The following is a 21394-nucleotide window of genomic DNA, read 5'->3' on the forward strand; positions in this document are numbered from 1 at the left end:
TTAATTAGGATTTAGGAAATTTTATTATCTAGTAGTTAATTTTAATATTTAATGTTGAGGTTGATTATTTTCAGATCAGTTTGTATTTATTTTTTATAATTCACACTGAAATATTTTAAATATTCATAACTTTTTATTTTTATACACTTTATTAAGAGATTTAAAATATTTTATAATTCAAATTACCCAAAAAAAAGTGCAATTTAAAGTGAAAGTAATTTAATTCTTTTTTTCGCATTAGGTGCATTAGAGAGAGAGAGAGAAACTTATTTTTGCTCCTGTACTTTCACATTTTATTTTTGTGTAGTTACTTAATTTTTTTATTATTTTAATTATACCTTTAAATCTGTAATTTTTAAGTTAATTTAATCTTTATATTTTGACGTGAACAGAATATAACATATATTTTATCATATTACTTTATTCTTTTTTTTTAAACATAAAAATATAAAAATTAAAATGACTTAAAAATACAGGTTTAAAGATATAATTAAAACAATAAAATTTTCAATTTGCTAAGTGAAGAAAAGGTCAATGTACATGAATTAAGTTAACTCAAAAATCATATTTAGAGGTATAATTAAAAAAGCAAAAAAATCGAGTAATTATAAAAAAAATATAAAATTATTGGGGCAAAAATATGAAAGAGACGCTCTAGAAGAAAGGAACTTGTTGGTGACTCTTGACTCTCCATCTACTTGAAGGGCAACTTTTACTCGGTGTTATTGTCACAGGCAGAGGTGGAGTGAGTACCTTTGGTCCTGTGGCTGAGGTGGGTCCACGGGATGTGTCAGGTCACAGCCTAGGACCCTAATTCATGGCAAGGGAAGGCATCAAAATGGCATAAACCGTGACAGAGAGTTGTCACATAAAAAATGTCATCAAATGTAATGTGACTACTTGTATAGCATGCCATACCCAATCATGGTTACAAAGAGCAAGAACTACAAATGGAGCTTCCCACTTTGCAAAATCAATGGCGCCCTGAGCGCAAAAGACTATTTTGCAAGATAAAAGAACATTCTGCAGTACACAAGATTCTGCATGCTATGCTAGTGAGAAGAAATAGGGCAGTGGAAGTGCCTCACAAATGCTAGCATAATGCAGTATTCAAGAAATGAAAAAAAAAAGTGATCTTAAGAAACCTGCATGATTTCAGCAGATTTATATATGCTTCAGGGCAAATTTCTGGGCAAGATGACTTCTCCCCTATTCATATGACAAACGGTTCTATATTTTTAAATATTGTTCAAACTTTATAAATTGTTGATTTTAGGGAATTGATACAGCAAGAAAGATGCCATCCAAGGGAGTGCACACTTCACTGGAAGGTGGAAAGGAGCCAAAACTACAGATTTCGTTGACTTCTGAACAATATTTCATCGACAATGGGAAATTCTGGAGCAATATCCACAGGAACCTGAAAGAAATCAAGAAACAAAGACAATGAAAAAGAAATAACTAAGTGCAAAGCTAAAAAATACCTAGTTCTTTTTTTTTTTTTTGGGGGGGGGGGGGGGGGGGGGGTGGCGGCAGCTAATTTAGAGATTTGAACAGTTTGTTTCAACCATCAGTCCCAATTTGCAACTCGGCCTGTGGGTTTACTAATCCCTCCAACCCTTCTAATGTTGAAGGTGTTCCTCCTATTTGTCCTTGAGGCAAAGATACTGTGAGGTTTCCTTAAATTGCTACAGCAGACTATCAAAAGATGTAAAACCATAATGGCTACTAAATTCGTGGAGGCATGAAAGAAAAATGATAATATGATAAAAAGAGATGATTTGGAGGTTTTAAATAACTAACAGGTCCTTATTTTGCCATTTTACATTACAAGTAGCACCCCCAGACTGCCAGGCAATCCTTCGCAATAGATTGAAGGGTAAAAAAGGGGCCTCCTGTGTGCACAAGACTCCCCACTTTGTGTGTGTTGGGAGGCGGCTGTTCCCACATCTCAATAAGTTAACAAATGCTGCTCATGTTAAATTTTGATTGAAAAGATATGAAAACCTAAAAAAAATTAGTGAAAAAAAGTAAAGCAACTTCAATAAGGTGACTAAAGGAGAAAACTCCTGTTGTACTCAAACTGGGGAAAAGCTGGAAGTCAGTTATAACGCCCTGAAGGTAGAACACAACATTGGCCACTTAAAACTATTTAGAAAGGCAAAACAGGACCTTCATTTTCCAAGTTCGACTGTGCTTTTGTGGGAAAAGAGAAGAACAAAAACTCTTCCCCCCCCCCCACTGCCCACACACACACACACACAAGAACAGAGAGAGAGAAAACTAAGTGGGAGACAATAAACTGACAGACGACTGCCCAAGTTGGCCTTAATCTCTGTATATCTCTACTTGGGATGTCAAAACTTTGCAAAAGTAAACTGCTCCCCTCTGAAAATAATAGCCAACACTCAGTAGCATGAACCAGACTCAGAGTGCAATCATGTTCAGGAGCGGGAACAGACTAATTGACCTGCTTAAAATATTCATTTCTAAACAAACAGATTGCAAGCAGGAGACACTGAAATGAGCACAAGATACCAGGCTTCCCTGAATGCCCTTATAGTATAATTGTTGCAAGATGCTGACATATTTTGGACAATGGTGTATATTAACTTCTATGATAGCCAATACAAATATTTAACTTACAAGAAAATGTTAAATCTTGTACCTGAATTTTTTCTAATTTTTCCAGTGCAACTTTCAGCGGCTTTGTCATGTTACAGTACTTGTCAAGAAGAGCTTTTGCTGCTGTTTTGTCACCTTTAGCCTGTATTGTAAGTATCTCCCTACTCAAGCTCTCAACTTCAGAGTCAACCTTTCAGCATGAGGAGAAAAATTATATCCTTACTTTTTAAAATCAAAATTATGCACACAGAGGAAATTAGAAGAAGCAATACCTTTGAGAAGTTGACAGAAAATGTTTCATCTGGATGCAAAACAAAGGCTCCTTTCTCAAACAACCAGTTAAACTGCAGTGCCTGCCCTTTCCTGATGACATTCAAAGGAATACCCTGTTCATGAGGATAGGGATTGTGATATGGATTCAGTCAAGATGAGCAGCCAGCTTACCCATGAGCTTCCTCTAATCCAAAACGCACAGAGCGAAAGCATCCAGCAAGGAAAGAGACATAGATGGATTTGATCAAACTCTTTGGAAGCAATCCCTGGTTTACTAAAAGGAAAAGATCAGAAGAAAAAAGAAAAGGTAATAAAATAGAAAATCAGTTTTGGCAGTGAACCAAAAGGCTCCAGGAGCAGGAGGGTAAAACAAACAATGAGTACCACAAACTAGGGTCACTGACTAACAACACCACCACCACCACAAGCCTCAATCCCACTACGCAGGGTCAGCTAACTAGAGTCACTGACTAGCAAATGGCTATTTTAATCCCACTACGCAGGGTCAGCTAACTAGAGTCACTGACTAGCAAATGGCTATTTTGAATAATAAAGAAGTGATATTCTTCAATCTCTTGATCAATGTATCTGGAATGATGGGCTAGACTTGAAAATTCGGTCCTTTTCTAAAGAAACTGTTGTTTTACTTTTGTACACTTAGTTTTGATGATGAAAAATAATATTTTATTTAATCCCTAAGTCATGAATCAAGGTTGTGGTTTTCAACATAAATCAATTTCAATATCAATTATTACTTTGTGAAAATGAAAACTAAATAAATTTCAAGTATCGAGATTTCAAAGTTATATTTTTCTAAGTCTGGAAGATTAACACCTTATAAGGAGACATATATGAAAATGTTTTCTTTTTAGAAAACTAACTCCCGGTAATTCAATAGCTAACATTCATTAGTGATAAAATGATTTTTAACGAATTTTTCAAGAAATAGAAAGTGTATATCTTGGAGGTGGTAAAATCGCAAAATCCTAAATTCCTACTAAAACCCAAATTCTACTTTTTTATTCTTATGGATTTAATTTTTTAGATATTTTTATTGAATCCAAATGGGGGGTACTTTCTTATTTACATTTATGTATTAAAGTAAATGGAAGGTAAAATATAAATTAAACAAAATGAGGACATTTACTTAAACTAAAGAAATGTAAATATGTGGTGATGTTTTGTATCAATCAAGTGTGCTTCTACATGTTACCTGTTAAGTTTTCAGATTTTCCAAATGGATAGTCGACTATGTTGTTTAGTGCCATCGACTATGTCTGCATAATAGTTGACTATGTTATAAGGATAGTCGACTATACTTGTTTAATCTGTCAACTATATATGGTCTCTGTCGACTATTTTTCATTTTATCGACTATCATGTAAGGATAGTCGACTATTGTTTTCTTCTGTCAACTACGTTTGTTCATGATATTCAAAATTTTCTTTGTATTTTTGATCTGTCGACTATGTGTGGTTTCTGACGACTATATTTCATTATGTCGACTATTGTGTAAGGATAGTCGACTATGTTATTTCTTCTGTCGACTATATTTGTATACAGTGTTCTAAAAAGCGCTAGGCGCTAGTTAGGCGCCAGGTTGGGGCCTAGCGCCTAGGCGGGGCCTAGGCGGAGCCTAGAAAACTGCTATTTTTTTTTATTTTTTAAATTTTGTAATGTAATTTGATGTTCTTTTCAATTAAATCAAAGTTGAAAAGCATTAATAATGCAACATAAACCAATAATAAAAACATCAATATACTATAAGCAAGCAGCAGATTTTTTGCAAATATTATAGAATATATATAATTAATAATAAAAATTAAATATAAATCTAATAATTATATATAAATAGAAAAGAAAATGAAATAAAATAAAAAATAAAAAACATAAAAAAGAAACCAGAAATGCAGCAAACGCACAACCCACAGAGAGAGAGAGAGAGAGGGAGAGGGAGAGAGAGAGAGGTTACAAGTCGACGGAGATGGAGCTTGCTATGGCGGAGATGGAGCTCGACGGCGAGGACGGGGGCGACGACGCTGAGGCAACGAGGACGAGGAGGACGCGACAGATAAGAGGCGGTGACGATGGAGCTAGACACAGCAACGGCGGTGAGCTACTGGCGGGCCGATGAAGCTTGGTGGCGTTGAGGTGAGAAGAGAGTGAAGAGGGGGAGACGCTAACAGGTTCAATTTATGATTTAGCAAAAAAAGCCCTAAAAAGCCCTGGGCGCGCTGGTCGACTAGGCCCCGCCTGGGCGCCCAAGTCGGCCATTTACTCGGGCCGGCGCCTAGGAGGCCTGACTAGGGCAATTTCGGGGCGGCCAGCGGGCGCCTAGCCCGATTTTTAGAACACTATTTGTATATGATATTCAAAATTTTCTTCATATTTTTAAATCTGTCGACTATGAGTAGTTTTTGTTAGACAATAGTCGACTGTGTTATTTTGTCTGTCGACTATGCCTTGTTTTATTTGAAAATATAGTCGACTATACATTATATTCTGTCGACTATCTCTTTTGCAGAAAGCTTTCAATGACTAGTTTTTCAAATTCCAGCGGTCACAAACGGCTACATTTCTCTTCAATCTTTTGGGAAGCTTATATATATACAACTCAAGGAGGATCAAGGGACGGCTAATGGACGGGAACGAATTGAATTGAGCTTACATTTTATACTCGTTTCTATTTACATTCAGTGTGCTTCTATTTTCTCTCTTCAAGGTTGTGATCTTAATCTATATACATTCATTAAGTCTTGTATCATTTTTGAGAGACATTGTAACTAAGAGATTCATCTCTTAGATTTTCTCCAATTATACATTTCTTGTATTTCCTAGCTTGTGTAGCTAGATGGCCCATTTGAGTGGGAGGTTCTAATTCCTAGTCTCGGACTAGAGGACCTACTTGGTTTAAGTAGGGGGTTTTAGTGGATGGTTTGAAAAATCTTTAGTGAGGAGCTAAGGTAGTGGATTAGGCTTGGATTAAGTCGAACCACTATAAATCCTTTGTGTTCTTCTCTCTTACTTGTGCTTTTATTTCATTTATTATTTCAAGAATTTCAATAATCCTCACTTGCATCAAATTTTTCATCAAAAGGATTTCAAAGTTCTATCAAGTTTTTAAAATAACCAATTCACCCCCCCTCTTGGTGTGTGCCATAGCACCTCTCGGTCTAACAGAAACTTCTAGCGGAGCTTGCTTTCCTATAATGACTAGACTAGGTCTTACCAAATCCTATCTCAATCTTTCATATCCCTAACTTGTTGGTTTTTGGCTAGAGAAATCCTTTTTCCTGCATTCAGCCTAAACTAACCTATACATGAGCATTCATAACCAGTCAGTTAAGATGATAAAAACTTGGGATCACTCTGGAATGAAAATATCAAGCTATCCTGACAAGATCAGCCATTTTGACTAAAGCTGAAGACACTGTAGAACTGAGCATGATGTGCCCTTCTTTTTTCCCTTTTGAAAATATTTTAACTACTCCAATACTTTATAACTTGTAATCTTCCACGGAAAATATGAAGTTTAATCCTGACAACAAATTAATCCCAACATATAGACAGGTTTAAGCATTCCTTGGGGTTGAAATATGGCTTTCAAATTAAGTTCCGAATTAGTGGATGTTGCCAAAGGGAGTGGCGAGGCCATACGCAAAAAGGAAGAGACTCATAGAATGGCAGAGGCAAATAGAGCTTTTGCACATTTTCGTTAATCCATAAACAGGATCTATATATAGACACATAGATCCATGGAATAGATACATAGATCCAAAGAATCAAGAGAAAAAGAAAGAATCGGAATTGATCGATATATTTCTCGAAACAAACGAAAAGGAAACGAAAGATGAAAGATAAATCATGGATCAACTAAGCCCTCTCGGGGACTTGCTTAAGAATAAGAAAGAGGAACCTCATGTAAATACCATGGAATAAGGTTTGATCCTATTCATGGAGATTCCGTAAATATTCCATTCCTAAAATAGAAAGTTCGAAACAATTGGGATTTTTTTGGAAATTGGACGTAGTTACTAATTCATGATCTGGCATGTACAGAATGAAAACTTCATTCTCGATTCTATGAGAATTTTTATGAAAGCCTTTCATTTGCTTCTCTTCGATGGAAGTTTTATTTTCAGCCTGACTCAGCCTTCTTGACACCATCACTCACAAGTTGTGAGCCTTTTCAATACCTCATCACATTTTCATCAGGCTGAAAAGGCAACAAGTATTCTAATGCCAGTTCTCAAGATTCACTACCATCAAAGAAGAATCGCACGCGTGCAATACCATATCGTATCTAGGAATGACAATGGATAAGATATACCTTCCCTCATCCTTGTCCTAGCATTCCCTTACTACTCTTACTCGTTGGGTAATATAGCTAATTCCCCATCCCCATCCCTATCAGATAAGAAATTTCGATTGAATACCGCTATTGAAAAGAATTTTTGTTTACAATATTTTCTGTAACTGAAAAATAGAGAAAAGTATTTGTAAAATGGAGAAGATAAGTACCATAGCTTGAATAAGATCAAGAAATACAAAGATTATGTATATTGTGAGTTGAATAAAATCTGTAGACTTAAAAAGTTTATTATAGGTTCTATTTTTATATTTTACTTCTATATGTCAACGAATCACCAAGAAATAATTCTGTTGTTAACTTGCAGCCTTCCCCATTCTGGCCTATCATGTACTCACTACTCATCAACCATGAGTTTCTTGCATGTCGTTATAATAACTAAAAGGCCACTGGGTTAGAGTTAACCCAAAACTAGATCTAGATACTAGAAAAAAATGCCTGGACAAACTTAATCTAAATTTTAGTTAAATTAGGTACTTCTGACAAACTTAATCTAAATTTTAGTTAAACTAGGTAAACCACAGTGCACAAACCATTTTGTACAAATGAATAAACAATTCAAAGAAACATTCCATCAAATATGTAGTTAGTGACCTGAACAATTAGAAATTTCAGGGCCCAGAGGCCAACAATATCAGCTTTAGCTTCTTCCATTGCTGAATGCAGTTCCTGTAGTTCCTGTGTTGCAGAATAGATGGAAAATCAGGAAAGATGAGAAATCATATTTATCAAAAAACAGATGTTCCTCAAGAAAGTAACCTTTTTGGTTCAAATTCTAACTTTAGTTCAGTTTTTCTTTTAACTTGAGTATGGGGATGAACAAAATTCGAAACACCTTTATACAATTCGGGTCTGTTTGGTTCGCGGGATAGGACAGGCTAAATTGGTAGATAAAAATTATCCTGTGTTTGGCTTGTATTTATGAACATGGGATAATTTATGGGATGGGATAACATATTAAGTGAACATGGGATAACATAATGTCGAGGGGGTAGAGACACATTATCCGAGGGATGGGATAATGGGTGAAATGATCGTTTTTCCCCCAAGTATAAATATTTAAAAAAAATTTAAACATTTTAAATATTTAAAATTTTTTAAAAATTAAAAAATTGTAACAGGGGTATTTTGGTCATTTTTGCATTATCCTGTGTCTATCCTTGCATTAACCAAACAAAAGATAGGATTAAATACATGATATCCTGCAATGTAGTCCTACTAACCAAACACTTTTAAGTCCAGGACTAAAAATCCCAAGAAATCCTAGATATCCGATCCGCAAACTAAACAGACCCTTCATAATCTTGAGAGTTGCTAAAATGAAATAAAAAACACCACTACCAAGAAATTGATTTAAGTTGGCTGAGTTATGGAAAATCATAAAGACAAGAAAATAGCTAGAATAACCCTCATCTATACCCAACCACAGTTCAACATATATTTCATATTTAATGTCAGAATATAGATAGAGAATCAGGTACTCAATCCATGAATTCTAAGAGCGCTATTAGAAGCATTGCCCACATACTTCAATCATGGAAAGAATTCACATTTTCAGCTAGATAAATATACAAAAAATATAAGCTTCTGCCAAAAAATTTGAAGAAAATTAAAAGACCAGCATCTGTCTGAAAAATGCACATTTTATAGTAAACACGGGTGCACCATAAAGGGAAAGAGCACATTTTCTAATGGGCAGAAATCTGGCATGGCTCCATATAAACAAAAAATTTACAGCATCAAACTCCTCTTTTGCTTCGTGCTTCAGTTCAGCTCCTCCCTCATGCAGATATATCATAATCACAACTTTTTTTTCAACAAGAAAAGCATCGAATAAAGGAAACTGCTAAAAAGAGAAGAATACCATGTACACGCATAAAACAAAACCAATAAAAGCAAAAGAAAACCTATATATTTGCCAGCAACTAAATCTAAAAAAGAAACTGTAAAAAGCTAAAAGGAGTATCTGCACTCATATATATATATATGTGTGTGTGTGTGTGAGGAAACAAGAACAATATGCTTCAAACAATCAATCAAGTGCTCAAGAGCTATAAAGAATTTGTCATTCTTCTCAGCCCAGACCATATCAAAAGAATTTTTTTTTTTTTTTTTTTTTTTTAAAAAGAGGATTGTCTAGGCTAGTGAGTCTTTGATATGGGCAAATCCTACCCCACACAAAAACATAGAAGTCCAAAAAGGAAGCCATCACCTCCCATCCACAAATTTAAACCAAAATCCCAAGCCATTCGATGATAGAGGATAAGTGTTCGATAGACTCCCCATACTTGCAGATAAAGTACCAAAGTGTATAGCCCACCTTTTTCCCCCAGAGTTATCAAAAGTAAGGATGGAACCTACACAAAAGTCAAGATTAAGAAGGCCATTCTTGAAGTGCCCTCAACCTCCAAATTGCCTTCTACAGGAAAGATGGTTCTTGTTGCAGTTAATGCCAATTAAGAGTCAAGTAGGAAGAGTACTATAGAGACTGGAGAAGAAATCTTATTCTCAGTTGGAAAACAAACAATTCCATGGTTGTCTTGGTATGGAATGACTTTGGAGTGAAGCCGATTGATAGGTCTAGAGGTGTGACAAGAGGTGGAGTTGTGGGATGCAGAGGTGTGTTTCCATTGTTGTACAAGATCTAATTTATAATTAGGTGGAGATTAGAGTTGCAAAGAGGAACAAGGAGAATTGATTTTATCCTTCTACATAATTGGGGATAGACAGAATAGTAAATCTTTTGATAGCATGCACGTTTCTACGAATATTTGAAGAGAACTTGAACTCCAACCTATACTAGGGACCTATACTAGGGAGTCGAGCTTGTGAATTCTATCTTGACCAAGTTTTGGTTTGTAGGCCGTTTTAAGACACTCATTCATGAAAAGACGAATTCTTGTAAGTTATTCTTACCTCTCATCTTCCTTCTCTCTGCGGATGGGTCATGTCCTTGGATATCATATTCTAATGAAAGCTTATTACGCATTAAAGAAAAGGATATTGGCAACAATTAGTTATTCTCTGATGTAGGCATTTGAGCTTATCTTGAATACATAGACATGCTAGCATATAACAAAAACCTAACGAGATTAATGTGCCCAGTTGAGACCACTACAATAACAAGCATCATAGTAATGCTGATGATTAGATATGAAAACCAACACAGATACAAACATGTAATTTGGTATTTTGAAAAATCAAGGATATGGAGACAGCAAGGATACAACACAAATTAATAAGTTTATTTATTTCACTAGTAATGCTGATGATTAGAATAATCATTAAATTTCATCCAATCTGTGATAATGAAAATGCATAATGGTTGAAGTACCATTTATCAAACATAAAACAACTAAATTTATAATAATGATAATATATTGATACTATAAATTCATAACAATTATAGTATAAATGTTATTCAACATACAAAAAGAAAGTAATATTTTTGTTAAGAGTGGTAATCTAGCTAATATTGCGCTTTTATCCTTTACCTAGAAACTTATTATACTTGAAGCTTTTACTTTGAATAAAGTTCTAAAAAATCTACCCAAAATTACATTGTCATCAAGCAGTTCCTACTCAATGACACAAATGTTCATCACATATCCTGGATATGTCCAAAAATGAAAAATAATAATAAAATATTAGAATACAATATTTGGTATGCTTGACACGTATCCAAGCATGTTCAATCAGTGATCATGTCCAATATGTGCCAAACACAACAATGGTACCCAGACTGAAATCTATGTACTTCTCGCCACTACATGTATGCATTGAAAAAATAAACACTTTATCAAAATTAACTCAAAATGACAGATACAAAAAAGAAATATATTTTGATATCTTCCACGGCAAGTTTCACAATTTTGATAAATGAGCAGTTGACAATCAGAAGAGTAGAAACAGGACAGAGCGAAAAAATGATAACTGACCAATCTAACTGTAGACTTTTCACCAGTTGGAAGTGTTATTGTATGAGGTCCAATCCCATGGCAGCACTCATGGCAAATTGTGTGAGTGAAGAAAGAATCAAAGTCTACATATTGCTGTTGTTCCTTGGCTATACATACATCAGATATTGGCTGAAGAATATGCTTGAACCTGGTTCAGTTAAAAACAAAATTGAATTACTCTCAAACAGGGCAGACCTGAGATGCCAAATCAAAATTCTCCAACTCAAAAAACACAAAATTTTCACAAAGTCATCAACAATAAACATTTTTTCTTAGATATGAATTTGAAAATGAGCATAGTTGCTTCAAAGAAGAAATCATACTTTGCCTCTGAAACATTCTTAAGCATGACCATGGACGTTCCCCGATCTTTTACTATACGCTCATCATTTGGAAGATTAAATGCAACAGTTTGAGGACCCTTGACATCCTGCCATAAAATTAATTTCTCAGGCCTCAGCTTCTGAAACAGGTAGTTTCAGTAAACTTTGTATAAGATGGCATAAAGCAAGTTCTGGTAATATATTACTAAAGACAAAAAAACAAAATTTTATGTTCTAAAGCTGGCATTTTGTAACACTAGCTTTAAAACATCTAAGTAGATATACAGACTATCTATAGACCACTTTATGCAAGTCTTCCCTTCATCTTTCATCAATGAAAGTAAAACTGCACACTGGGTGGAATAACAAGTGCATATTCATTTTTAGCTATATTATAAAATATAATGGGTTAAATTGGGATATAACCACGCCTTTTTTGTGTCCACATAATCTTCATTTGACAACAAGTGAAGGAGAAGCTCTTCTGCTCGCATTAAGGTAGTATTGTTGGATCATGAGGATATCTGAGACTAAGGCAATGGAGATTTGGTCTAATATAGAACCTTCCTTCTAGAGATATTCGAATCTGGTTAGGATTAATTCCTAAACTAGAATTAGGATCTTTTCTTAAAAGGCTGTATATATCTTTCCTTTTTCCTTGTTGTTGATTATCTTTCCTTTCTTCTTGTTTCCTTTGTTGTTGTATTCCCTCTCTATAAGAGAGCTGATTGTGTTCATAGTTGGTATGAATAAGATTATTGAGTTTCTCCTAAAGTTTAACAAGTATACAGCTTAAACTGATAATATCTTGAAGCTTATTTATTCAGGCCATTTAAAAAAAGAAAAGAAAAGAAAAATGGAAAGCTCTACCCAAATGCACAACCTTATATTCAAATAGGCATTGGAACCATAGCAGCAGGTATTTTCAATTCACAGAAGGAGATTCTATTAGGATTAAGAACTCAGTTTTCTTAGATGGATGCTTCATGGAAGCTGCATCAGACACAAGATAAACCAAAACTTGCAATCTTTGTACGACAAAAAATTAATGCAGTTTTACAGCGGAGAAAAGAAGGCAAATGTGTAAGACGCATTTTCCATTTCCCAAGGACTCACCCCTGAATTATAGATGAGCTGGATAACCCGAATAGGAGCAGCAATTACATCTTGTGATTTGTACACATCATCCAGTGGAAGATTTTGTTCCAAAACCTAGAAAATATAAATCAATTAGGATGAAACTGCACAAAAGAGTATTATCTGGAATCAAGTTCAGACGCAGAGTTCACAAGCACCTGCAGATGATCACCAAAAAGCTTAACTTGAGCTGTTGCCTCATCATCTCTAACTCCAATCATTACCTCAAATGTTGCCTAAAAAGTATGCAATAAATAGTAAGCCAAAGACAGAAATATAAGAATATGTCTTAAACTTATGTCTCTATAAAATGCACGCGCAGAGTGCAATCATAGCCTTTCTGCTGCATGCAACAGTAATTGCAGAGTGTACAGTTTCTTGGGTAGACGATATGATAAGCAAAGCAGCTGAACACATAGAGTGCATATTCTAGCCACTAATCTTACAGACTGCAACTTGCTGGCCACAAATTGATGGAATGGTTCTACTTTGAGCTAGCAACTCTGTGCCCATAATTTTGAAGGACAAAAATTTGAGCCAGCCAGCCCTCCCTTCCTCTCAAGTTTACAATATGTGACTGTAGTTGGTGCCCATTTTCATCTTAAGCAAGCTTTTACTTGAGAAACATTCAGCAATTTCAGAACTCGCCACAGGAAAGCAGTACATCCTTCAAATTCAATACATTTACCATTACTTTCATGGTGGCCATCATTTAGGATTTTTTTTGAGTTTCCAATAGCTGTTACATCTGTTCTTTTGACCCTTATATTCAACTTCTTTTCTCATTTTTAAGTACAATATATCTTAACATTGTTGTTTATCCATTATTTTCTGATATTTTGGTATTATTATGATTATTCTCAATATATCACTGATATTGTCTCAGCCAATATATTTATGCAAAGTTTTTTGATACTCCCTTGCTTCTCATTATTACAATCAGTGTAAGCCTGTAGAAATCAGAGAATATTGTAAAGTAATGCTCTATTCTATTATGACATACAAGTGGTATGGTATATACAAGAATTGCCACAATACTCTCACTCATATAACTCAACACTCCCTCTCAACTTGGAGCATGTGCATCGAACATGCCCAGCTAAGTACAAATGTAACTCACATGAGGACCTTTAAGTGACAGTGAATAATTTAGCTAACTGATCATTAAAACCCACAAATGTTGTGACAATACCTCCATGAAGCACCTTTTATCTAACAAAATGGCAATCAATCTGAATGTGCTTGGCCATGGAACACAGCAATCAAGAGGAGCTATCCTCCCTTATCCACACAAAAAAGGGAATTGAAAATGCTTCCCTTAGGCTACCATGTGCTCCAGCCCTTTGAAAGCCCAACTGTTTCACTCCCTAAACTAAAAACAAAATGCATACTTGAAGGGCCAACGCACATTTTTTTAAACCATCAGTCATCTTACAGCACAAAAATCCCTAGATGAAAGCATGGAATCAAATATTGTACCAAATACTGGCTCCCAACTTCCAGATCAGGATTACAGGATCCCAGAAACCTTGCTTGTGCAAACTTCAAGTGGCTGATAGTACAAAGTCTAGCAGACCTCACATTCATGATATAACTTGATCTAAATCAACCCTTTGTCTGTTTCATGTCTTCTACTAAACAAGATGAAAGAAACACTCAAACCTTCCCTAACAGGGCATTTTTTTATCCAGATTAGTTAGTGATGGGATAAAATAGTGATGGAATTGAGTAATCCCTACCCATGTTTGGAATAAGGAGGTACAATAATAAGGTAAAACCATTCTATGTTTGGTGTAGTAAATTTTGAATGAGGTATAGCTGGACTTTGATTGCTAAATGACTATTTTTCCCAACAAACAAATTGACCCACCACCAAAGTCGCCTCTCTCTTGCAAATCTGTTGCATATGGCAGACAGTTGTCTTCCCTTAGAGCTTTCATCAAAGCTCCCAGACTTGGAAGCTTCAAGGAAGCTCCCATGGTGGATGGGAGTGGTTGATAGCTGGGGAGAGAGAGAGAGAGATATGTTGTAAATCAAGGTTTTGATTATGTGTGTGATTGGTCAAATATTCTGCGCATTTAAAGGCTGTAATAAGGATATGATCATATTTGTGTTACTGTAAATAGAAAATTACTCAATTAGGAGATTTGTTTCCATAATTAGGTAGACATTCTATGTGTATATATGTATTTTCCAGTTCAATGAGAAAGTGAGCCATATTTTTCCACATGGTATTAGAGCCTAAGAAACCCTAGGACTCTTATTTCCGAGCCTTCATCACCGACTATCCTTCTGCTGCTATTGACAATCTACCACCAGCAACCTTCATTGTTGCCCAGCCTTACCCGCTGCTACAGCCATCACTAGCAGCCTTCATTGCTGTGATAGTATGTTATTTCCCATTTTTTCCTTAACCCTTCCCATTAACTAGAGATGTCAGCCACCATTGATGAAGTTAGTTCCCATGACATAAGGGAAACACCAGCACCCATGCTGCTTCAGTCGTTGGGAGAACTGCATCAAATCAATGCTGCTTATTGGTTAGATGGAAGAAATTATCTTAAATGATCCTAGTTGATTCAAACCATTTTGGAAGGGAAAGAGAAGATTAGCCATATTATAGGAACCAAACCAAAGAGGGAAGATCTAGCCTATGCGGCATGGGATGAAGAAGATTCCATGATCATTGCATGGTTGTGGAGTTACATGACTCCTAAAATTAGTGACACTTGTTAGTGTTAGTGCCTTGATGCTAGATTTAGATGACATCTGCCATATGTAAATGAGTAATGCTATTTATCTAAACTGGAAATGGATCTCAAGTCTAGTTGACACTTTTTCATTGGAAAATGAAAAGGTGTAGGTGTCCATATTTACATTACACCTTTTCATTTTCCAATGAAAATATGCCAACTACACTGAAGATCCATCTCCAATCAAGATAAATAGCATTACTCTATGTAAATTGAGATTAGTAATGTATATCTTGCAAATATAATAAAATATGTTTTCATATTTTAAGGTCATATCTTCATTCATACCTCTCCAATTAATATATATGAATGAGCCCTAGATTTCCTAATAAAGGTCTTATTCTTAAGTGTTAAAAATATGTGACATAGACCCTTGGATTTAGAATTTCTTAAAGTGATTCTTAATCTTTAGATTTATCAGAAGGGGAATATGATTAATCGATTACAGACTGACACATGGGTTACTACCTTTGATGAGTATGAGATACTAATGATAAAGGGAAAAAGGCATAAATATGCCCTCAAACTTTGCTTAAAGAGCCATTTGGCTCCCTCAATTTTGGACTGAACCTATCATGCCCCTAAACTCTTGAATTTGGAATAAACACACACCTCACTTCGTAATTTCGTTCTAATCATGCACCTCTAATTCCTGTGAGCATGGAGCATGAAAGGACGCGCATATGAGGAGGATGATGGGTGAACAATAGCCTCCAACTTGTTGTTTCCTCCCTGTCGCCGACAAACGAGGAAGACAATTGCCCATGCCGTTGCCCGCCCATACCCACGCCACCGGCTCACTGGAATAAAGTGCAATCAAATTCCTGTCAAATCCAATAGCTCATTGTATCCTACATGACGGGAATAAAATACATTTTGATTGCAATTTGAGAGAAGATCAAAGGAATTTGAATAAGGAATTTGATTGCATTTCAAATTGCCAAATCAAATTCCTTTGATCTTCTCTCTACCCCCCAACTCATCGTTTCTTCCAACCAATTCCTGCCAAAATCCAACAATTTCGAATTCATCTCTATTTGAATAATTCATTCCACTATATATTTTACATATATATATATACATATATTTCTTCCAGCGAGTCCTTGTTCATTATATCAATTTATATATTCAAAAACATATGAATTAAAAATGCAAGCCCACCAGCTTCTAAAGCTTGGCTTCTCTCTCCATCTGGGTTTGAATATATCATCAGGGCTTTGCATTATTAATTCATCTGATGGATTTCATATGAAAGGCTCAAGAGGTTGTCGTCGTTGATGGGTCAAAGTCCAACAGAAGTTGGAAATTCATCTAGGTAATGCTCTCTGTATGTTTCTCCAGATTTGCACCAGCCACGACGATGAAATACAATGGCCACAATTTTGCTTCGTTAGATGATTTTCTCTAGGACTATGCCTCGAAGAAGTTTCTGACGCCTCAAACTGGCATTCGGTACGTCATCTCTCTCTCGACCAATTTCACCAGCATGGAAGCTTCCTTCATTCGAGTCAGAGCCAAGAGTTTCTAGGAAAGAAGATTCAATTCCAACTCCTTCTGTATCCCGCCGGGCATTTTGCCATTGCCTTTCGCCAAGAAATTTGACGGATTTGCAGAAGGGTTTGCAGAGAGGAGGGGTTTGTTTGGCGCGTGTATCTCATGTGCGCTCAATCGCAAAATCAAGTGTGTTTGTTTCAAATTCAAGAATTGAGGGGCATGATAGGTTCTGTCCAAAGTTGAAGGGGCCAAATGACTCTTTGGGCAAAGTTTGAGGGCATATTTATGCCTTTTGCCAATGATGAAAGATGGTGAGTCACATGCTATAATCCAATAGATGGATATAGTAGACATGTGGGTGGATGTTAATTGAACATCTGTTGAATGTGACGCAAGTAACAGATCACATAGCTGAGAGGATTAATGATATGTTACTGTATTCGATTGTGTTACTAGTTCTTAGATCGGAGGCAATACAATTGTCTTATATGTTGGTGTCAGAGATTTGTCGTTGTGTGAAACCGCCCGTATATCATGGTGGGAATGTGCATTGGGTGGTCTTTGTATAGTAACATATGGAGGCAGGTGATTGCTAATGGAATCCATTGACCTCTGATGTGAGGTGAACATCCTATGTGATCAGTTATGTTTTGTGATTATTTAAACCCCTGGCTAGGGTGCATATGATTGGAAAGGAGTTTTCAATGTTGGAAGGACTTCCGAAATGTCATCTCAACCACACCATGCTAGATCTTGGCATAACTATTGAGTTTTATGAGTTTGATCAGTCTATGACTCTCACTCGATCGAGATGTTAGTCAGTGGAGGAATTATAGTATACGGGAATCGAAAGCTCTAATAGGCTCACTTGAAGTAGGCTTCATTACTGATAGGATCGTCTTGATATAATACTAGTTGTCACTTAGGACCTCTTGGGGTATATTAAGGAGATGGAGAGACCCTTGTTGTAGATCAAGTGTTTGGTCGACGTCAAAGTGTTTAACGTGTTAGTGGTGAATTTAGAAGGTCACAAGCATATTCAAGTATAGTGGTGGATCAGTGATGTAATGCTGTAATTAATTATTGATCATCATTAAGAGTTAGTGATGACATCGTTAAGAGTTAATGGAATGGATTTAATTAAATGGAGCAATTGTTAAGAGTTAACAGGCATGCCATTAAAAGTTAACGGGGCCTCAATTTCATTATGAGATAATGAAAGGGCTATTAAGAGTTAATAGCGGGCATGCAATTTACAGAAAGTTGAGACGAGGGAATATAGGCGGTCGACCGGCCTTGGAGGTTGTTGACTAGGCCTTATTGCGTCACCCTGAATCGGTTGACCGGTTCAGAATTGGTCAACCGATCCTTACTGATTTAGTGTAAACTGGTCGACCGTTTCTTTCAACGAGGGTCGTGTTCGAGAACGTTCTCTTGTCATTTTCTATAACGGAAAGGAGCAACCGCATGTTTGGAGAGGACGAAGGGAAAGACGACATATGGAATGCATGCCTCTCCCTCTCTCTCCCTTTCCCCTCTTTCTTAGTCAGTTTTGTTCGATTTGGTGCATGGGTGAGGGCTAGGGTTTTGGATATGTAATAGGAAGTGAAGAAGAATGCAAGAAGCTTTTGCTACACTTGTTGCTATTGCTCTCTCTTTGTTGTTAGTGTTCTTCATCTTCTAGAAAGTCAAACCCCCTCCTTTTCTCCTTTGCTCCCCATCGCTCCTTCTTGTAATTACTATTGTAGCATTCCATTCCAACAGTGATACTCTTTGGAATTGGATTCTTGTTTCTCTTAAACCCAATTTACAGCCACATAACCTACAAGAAGCTTGCCTAGCACATAAGTTTCTTGTAGGATTCTTCCATTGTTTGGAGCATGGACTGACTAGAGCTCTTGTGCAAGTGAGGGACGGACTAGTCATCCAATTGATTCATTTGGAGTAGTAGGTAACTGTTTGGGAGCTGCCTATTGGAGCCATCAGTGAGGACGAGAACTACCTCGGTCGCATTTCAACATCTTCATCTGTAACAAAATCTTCGAGTGAGGTATAACATCTAAACGCCCTATGTTTGGTTTCGTTTTTGTTGCATATGGTTGTTAGATACCAGGTCTTGCAAGGTGATCTTGTTTTCTTCCACTGCCTATTTTATGTTGTTTTCGAAAAAGTATTGAAAACCGGCTAAAACCCCTGCATGAACCACCAAGTGTTGGCGTTTCCTTTCAACACTTGCATGTTTTCATCAACAATAGAGGAGGTTTGGGAGTCTATCCAACAAACCTACTCGAAGGTGAAGGATGCAGCCCAAATCTGAGTTGAAGACCAAAATAGCTACAACAAAGCAAGAAAACAGAACTATCATTGAGTATGCCAATTTTCTAAAAGGACTATGGCAAGAAATGGATCAGTACAGGGTAATTGAGATGAAGAACAATGATGATGCAGCAACCTTGAAAGCTTTTATAGAAAAATATTGCACCTACAATTTTCTTGTAGGCCTAAATATGGAGTATGATCAGGTGAGGGCTCAAATCCTAGGAAAAGATGACTTACCTTCATTTAATGAAGTGATTTTAATTATTATAGATAAGGAAAGTAATAGGGGTGTCATGTTGGACCCAAAACCAGTTGAGGCCTCAACAATGGTGGCAAATGGAGGAGGAAGTTGTGGGTTTAAGAAGGACCAACTGCTTGGAGAGAATGGAAAAACAAGTCTCAAACCCATGGGCAATGACAACTGTGAGAATATGTCGTGTATTTTCTATAAGAAACCATGGCATACTAGGAAGATGTGCTGGAAGCTACATGGAAAGCCACCAAGCAAAGAATGGGGAAATAGAGGTGGACAATAGTAGCATAGGAGCCAAGGACAAGTTAATATGGAAACTCCACAAGGGGGAAAATAGTCCCATGAACGAAAAGAATTCAACGAGGAGATTGAAAGACTGCGAAACTTTTTAAGTACTCTTGACACACCATCCTCTTCAGGTACCTGCTCACTGCTACAATCAAGTAAACCCCCAATTTCACATGCTTTAAATGCCTTTGATATATCCTTTATAGACTCATGGATTATTGACTTTGGAACCACATACCATATGACTCCCTCTCAGTTTTTGCTCTCATACTCACCCTATTCTAGCAATCGGAAAATTGCTACAGTTGATGGTTCTTTGACCACAATAGCTGGAATAGAAGAGATCAAAATCAGTCCTTCCTTAACCCTCAGAAATGTCCTTTATGTGCCTAAACTGTCCACCAACCTAATCTCTGTATCCAAGCTATCCTATGACACTAATTGCAGAGTGTTTTTTCTTCCTTCTTGCTGTTGGTTTCAGGACAAGGACTTGGGACTGATGATTGGACATGTTAAGGAATGGGATGACTTATACTATCTTGAGAAATCTAAGAAAGTACCTGTTGATAGGTGGAAGCAACCCTTAACATGTCTTTCAGAACCACATATACCCCCCAAGGACACTATTTGGTTGTGTAATTACAAGCTAGGACATTCTGCTTTTTCTACTATTAAAATCTTGTTCCCTTCTTTGTTTCAAAACCTTGATATTAGAGAGTTTCATTGTGATGTCTGTGAGTTTTCCAAACATAGACATGTTGTTTTTTCAACTTGTAATAATAGATATCTTACTCTGTTTGAATTGATTCATAGTGATATCTAGGGTCCATCAACCATTACAAATTTTTCGGGGGGCACGCTGGTTTGTTTCATTCATTGATGATTACACAAGGGTTACATGAGTCTTTCTTCTTAAATCTAAATCTGATGTGAGTGATATTCTTCCCAATTTCTTTTCTATGATCCACAATTAATTTGGGGCACAAATCAAATGGTTTCGATCAGACAATGCAAGGGATTATTTCAACCAAACCCTTTCCAACTATTTCCTTCAACAGAGAATTATTCATGAATTCTAATGTGTTTCTACCCCTCAACAGAGCAGAACGAAATAATAGTCATCTCCTAGATACTACTAGGGCATTGTTGCTTCACAAAAATGTGCTTAAACAATTTTGGGGAGAAGCTATCCTCACAGCCACTCATGTCATAAATCGATTACTCTCTCGAGCATTACATTTTTAGACTCCAATGGCAGTTGTATCCAACTTTTATCTTGCTCTTCCTACCACAAATAAGCTTAGTCCTAAGTGTTAAAGCTCAAGGTTCAGTATAAATGATTTTGATGATAACAAAAACATTTTTTTTATCTCCTATGCTTTTGATATGTTTTATTTTTCGTATCTAAGTAATTTCGGTCGACTGACATTTAGCCTTAGTCAACCGAAGTAGGCCAGAAAGATTGGCCTCGCATTTCAATCGACTAATAAGTCAACCGAACCTTTGCTTAATGTTACTGGATAACTTAGGTCGATCGAAGTTTTATCTTCAGTCGACCAAAGTCAATCAGTGTGTTGGCTTATGAACTTCAATCAACCTTT

The 21394-nt window shown here is 36.3% G+C and overlaps 1 protein-coding gene across 2 annotated transcripts in view; it reads right to left on the minus strand.

Moving 5' to 3' along the window:
• Window positions 1-861: 861 nt before the first annotated feature.
• Window positions 862-21394, minus strand: part of LOC127789868 (nudix hydrolase 3) — a 105423-nt gene continuing 84890 nt past the window's right edge. For both annotated transcript variants that reach the window (XM_052318919.1, XM_052318920.1), the window contains 9 exons: window positions 12845-12922; window positions 12666-12761; window positions 11550-11656; window positions 11206-11374; window positions 7862-7945; window positions 3070-3164; window positions 2898-2988; window positions 2669-2815; window positions 862-1420 (listed from right to left, as the gene is read on the minus strand). In XM_052318919.1, the coding sequence (XP_052174879.1) occupies window positions 1349-1420; window positions 2669-2815; window positions 2898-2988; window positions 3070-3164; window positions 7862-7945; window positions 11206-11374; window positions 11550-11656; window positions 12666-12761; window positions 12845-12922 (939 nt within the window). In that variant the 3' untranslated portion in view covers window positions 862-1348. The remainder of the gene's footprint in view (window positions 1421-2668; window positions 2816-2897; window positions 2989-3069; window positions 3165-7861; window positions 7946-11205; window positions 11375-11549; window positions 11657-12665; window positions 12762-12844; window positions 12923-21394) is intronic.

This window comes from Diospyros lotus, chromosome 14 (genome assembly GCF_014633365.1).
Source record: "Diospyros lotus cultivar Yz01 chromosome 14, ASM1463336v1, whole genome shotgun sequence".
Lineage (NCBI taxonomy): Eukaryota > Viridiplantae > Streptophyta > Magnoliopsida > Ericales > Ebenaceae > Diospyros > Diospyros lotus.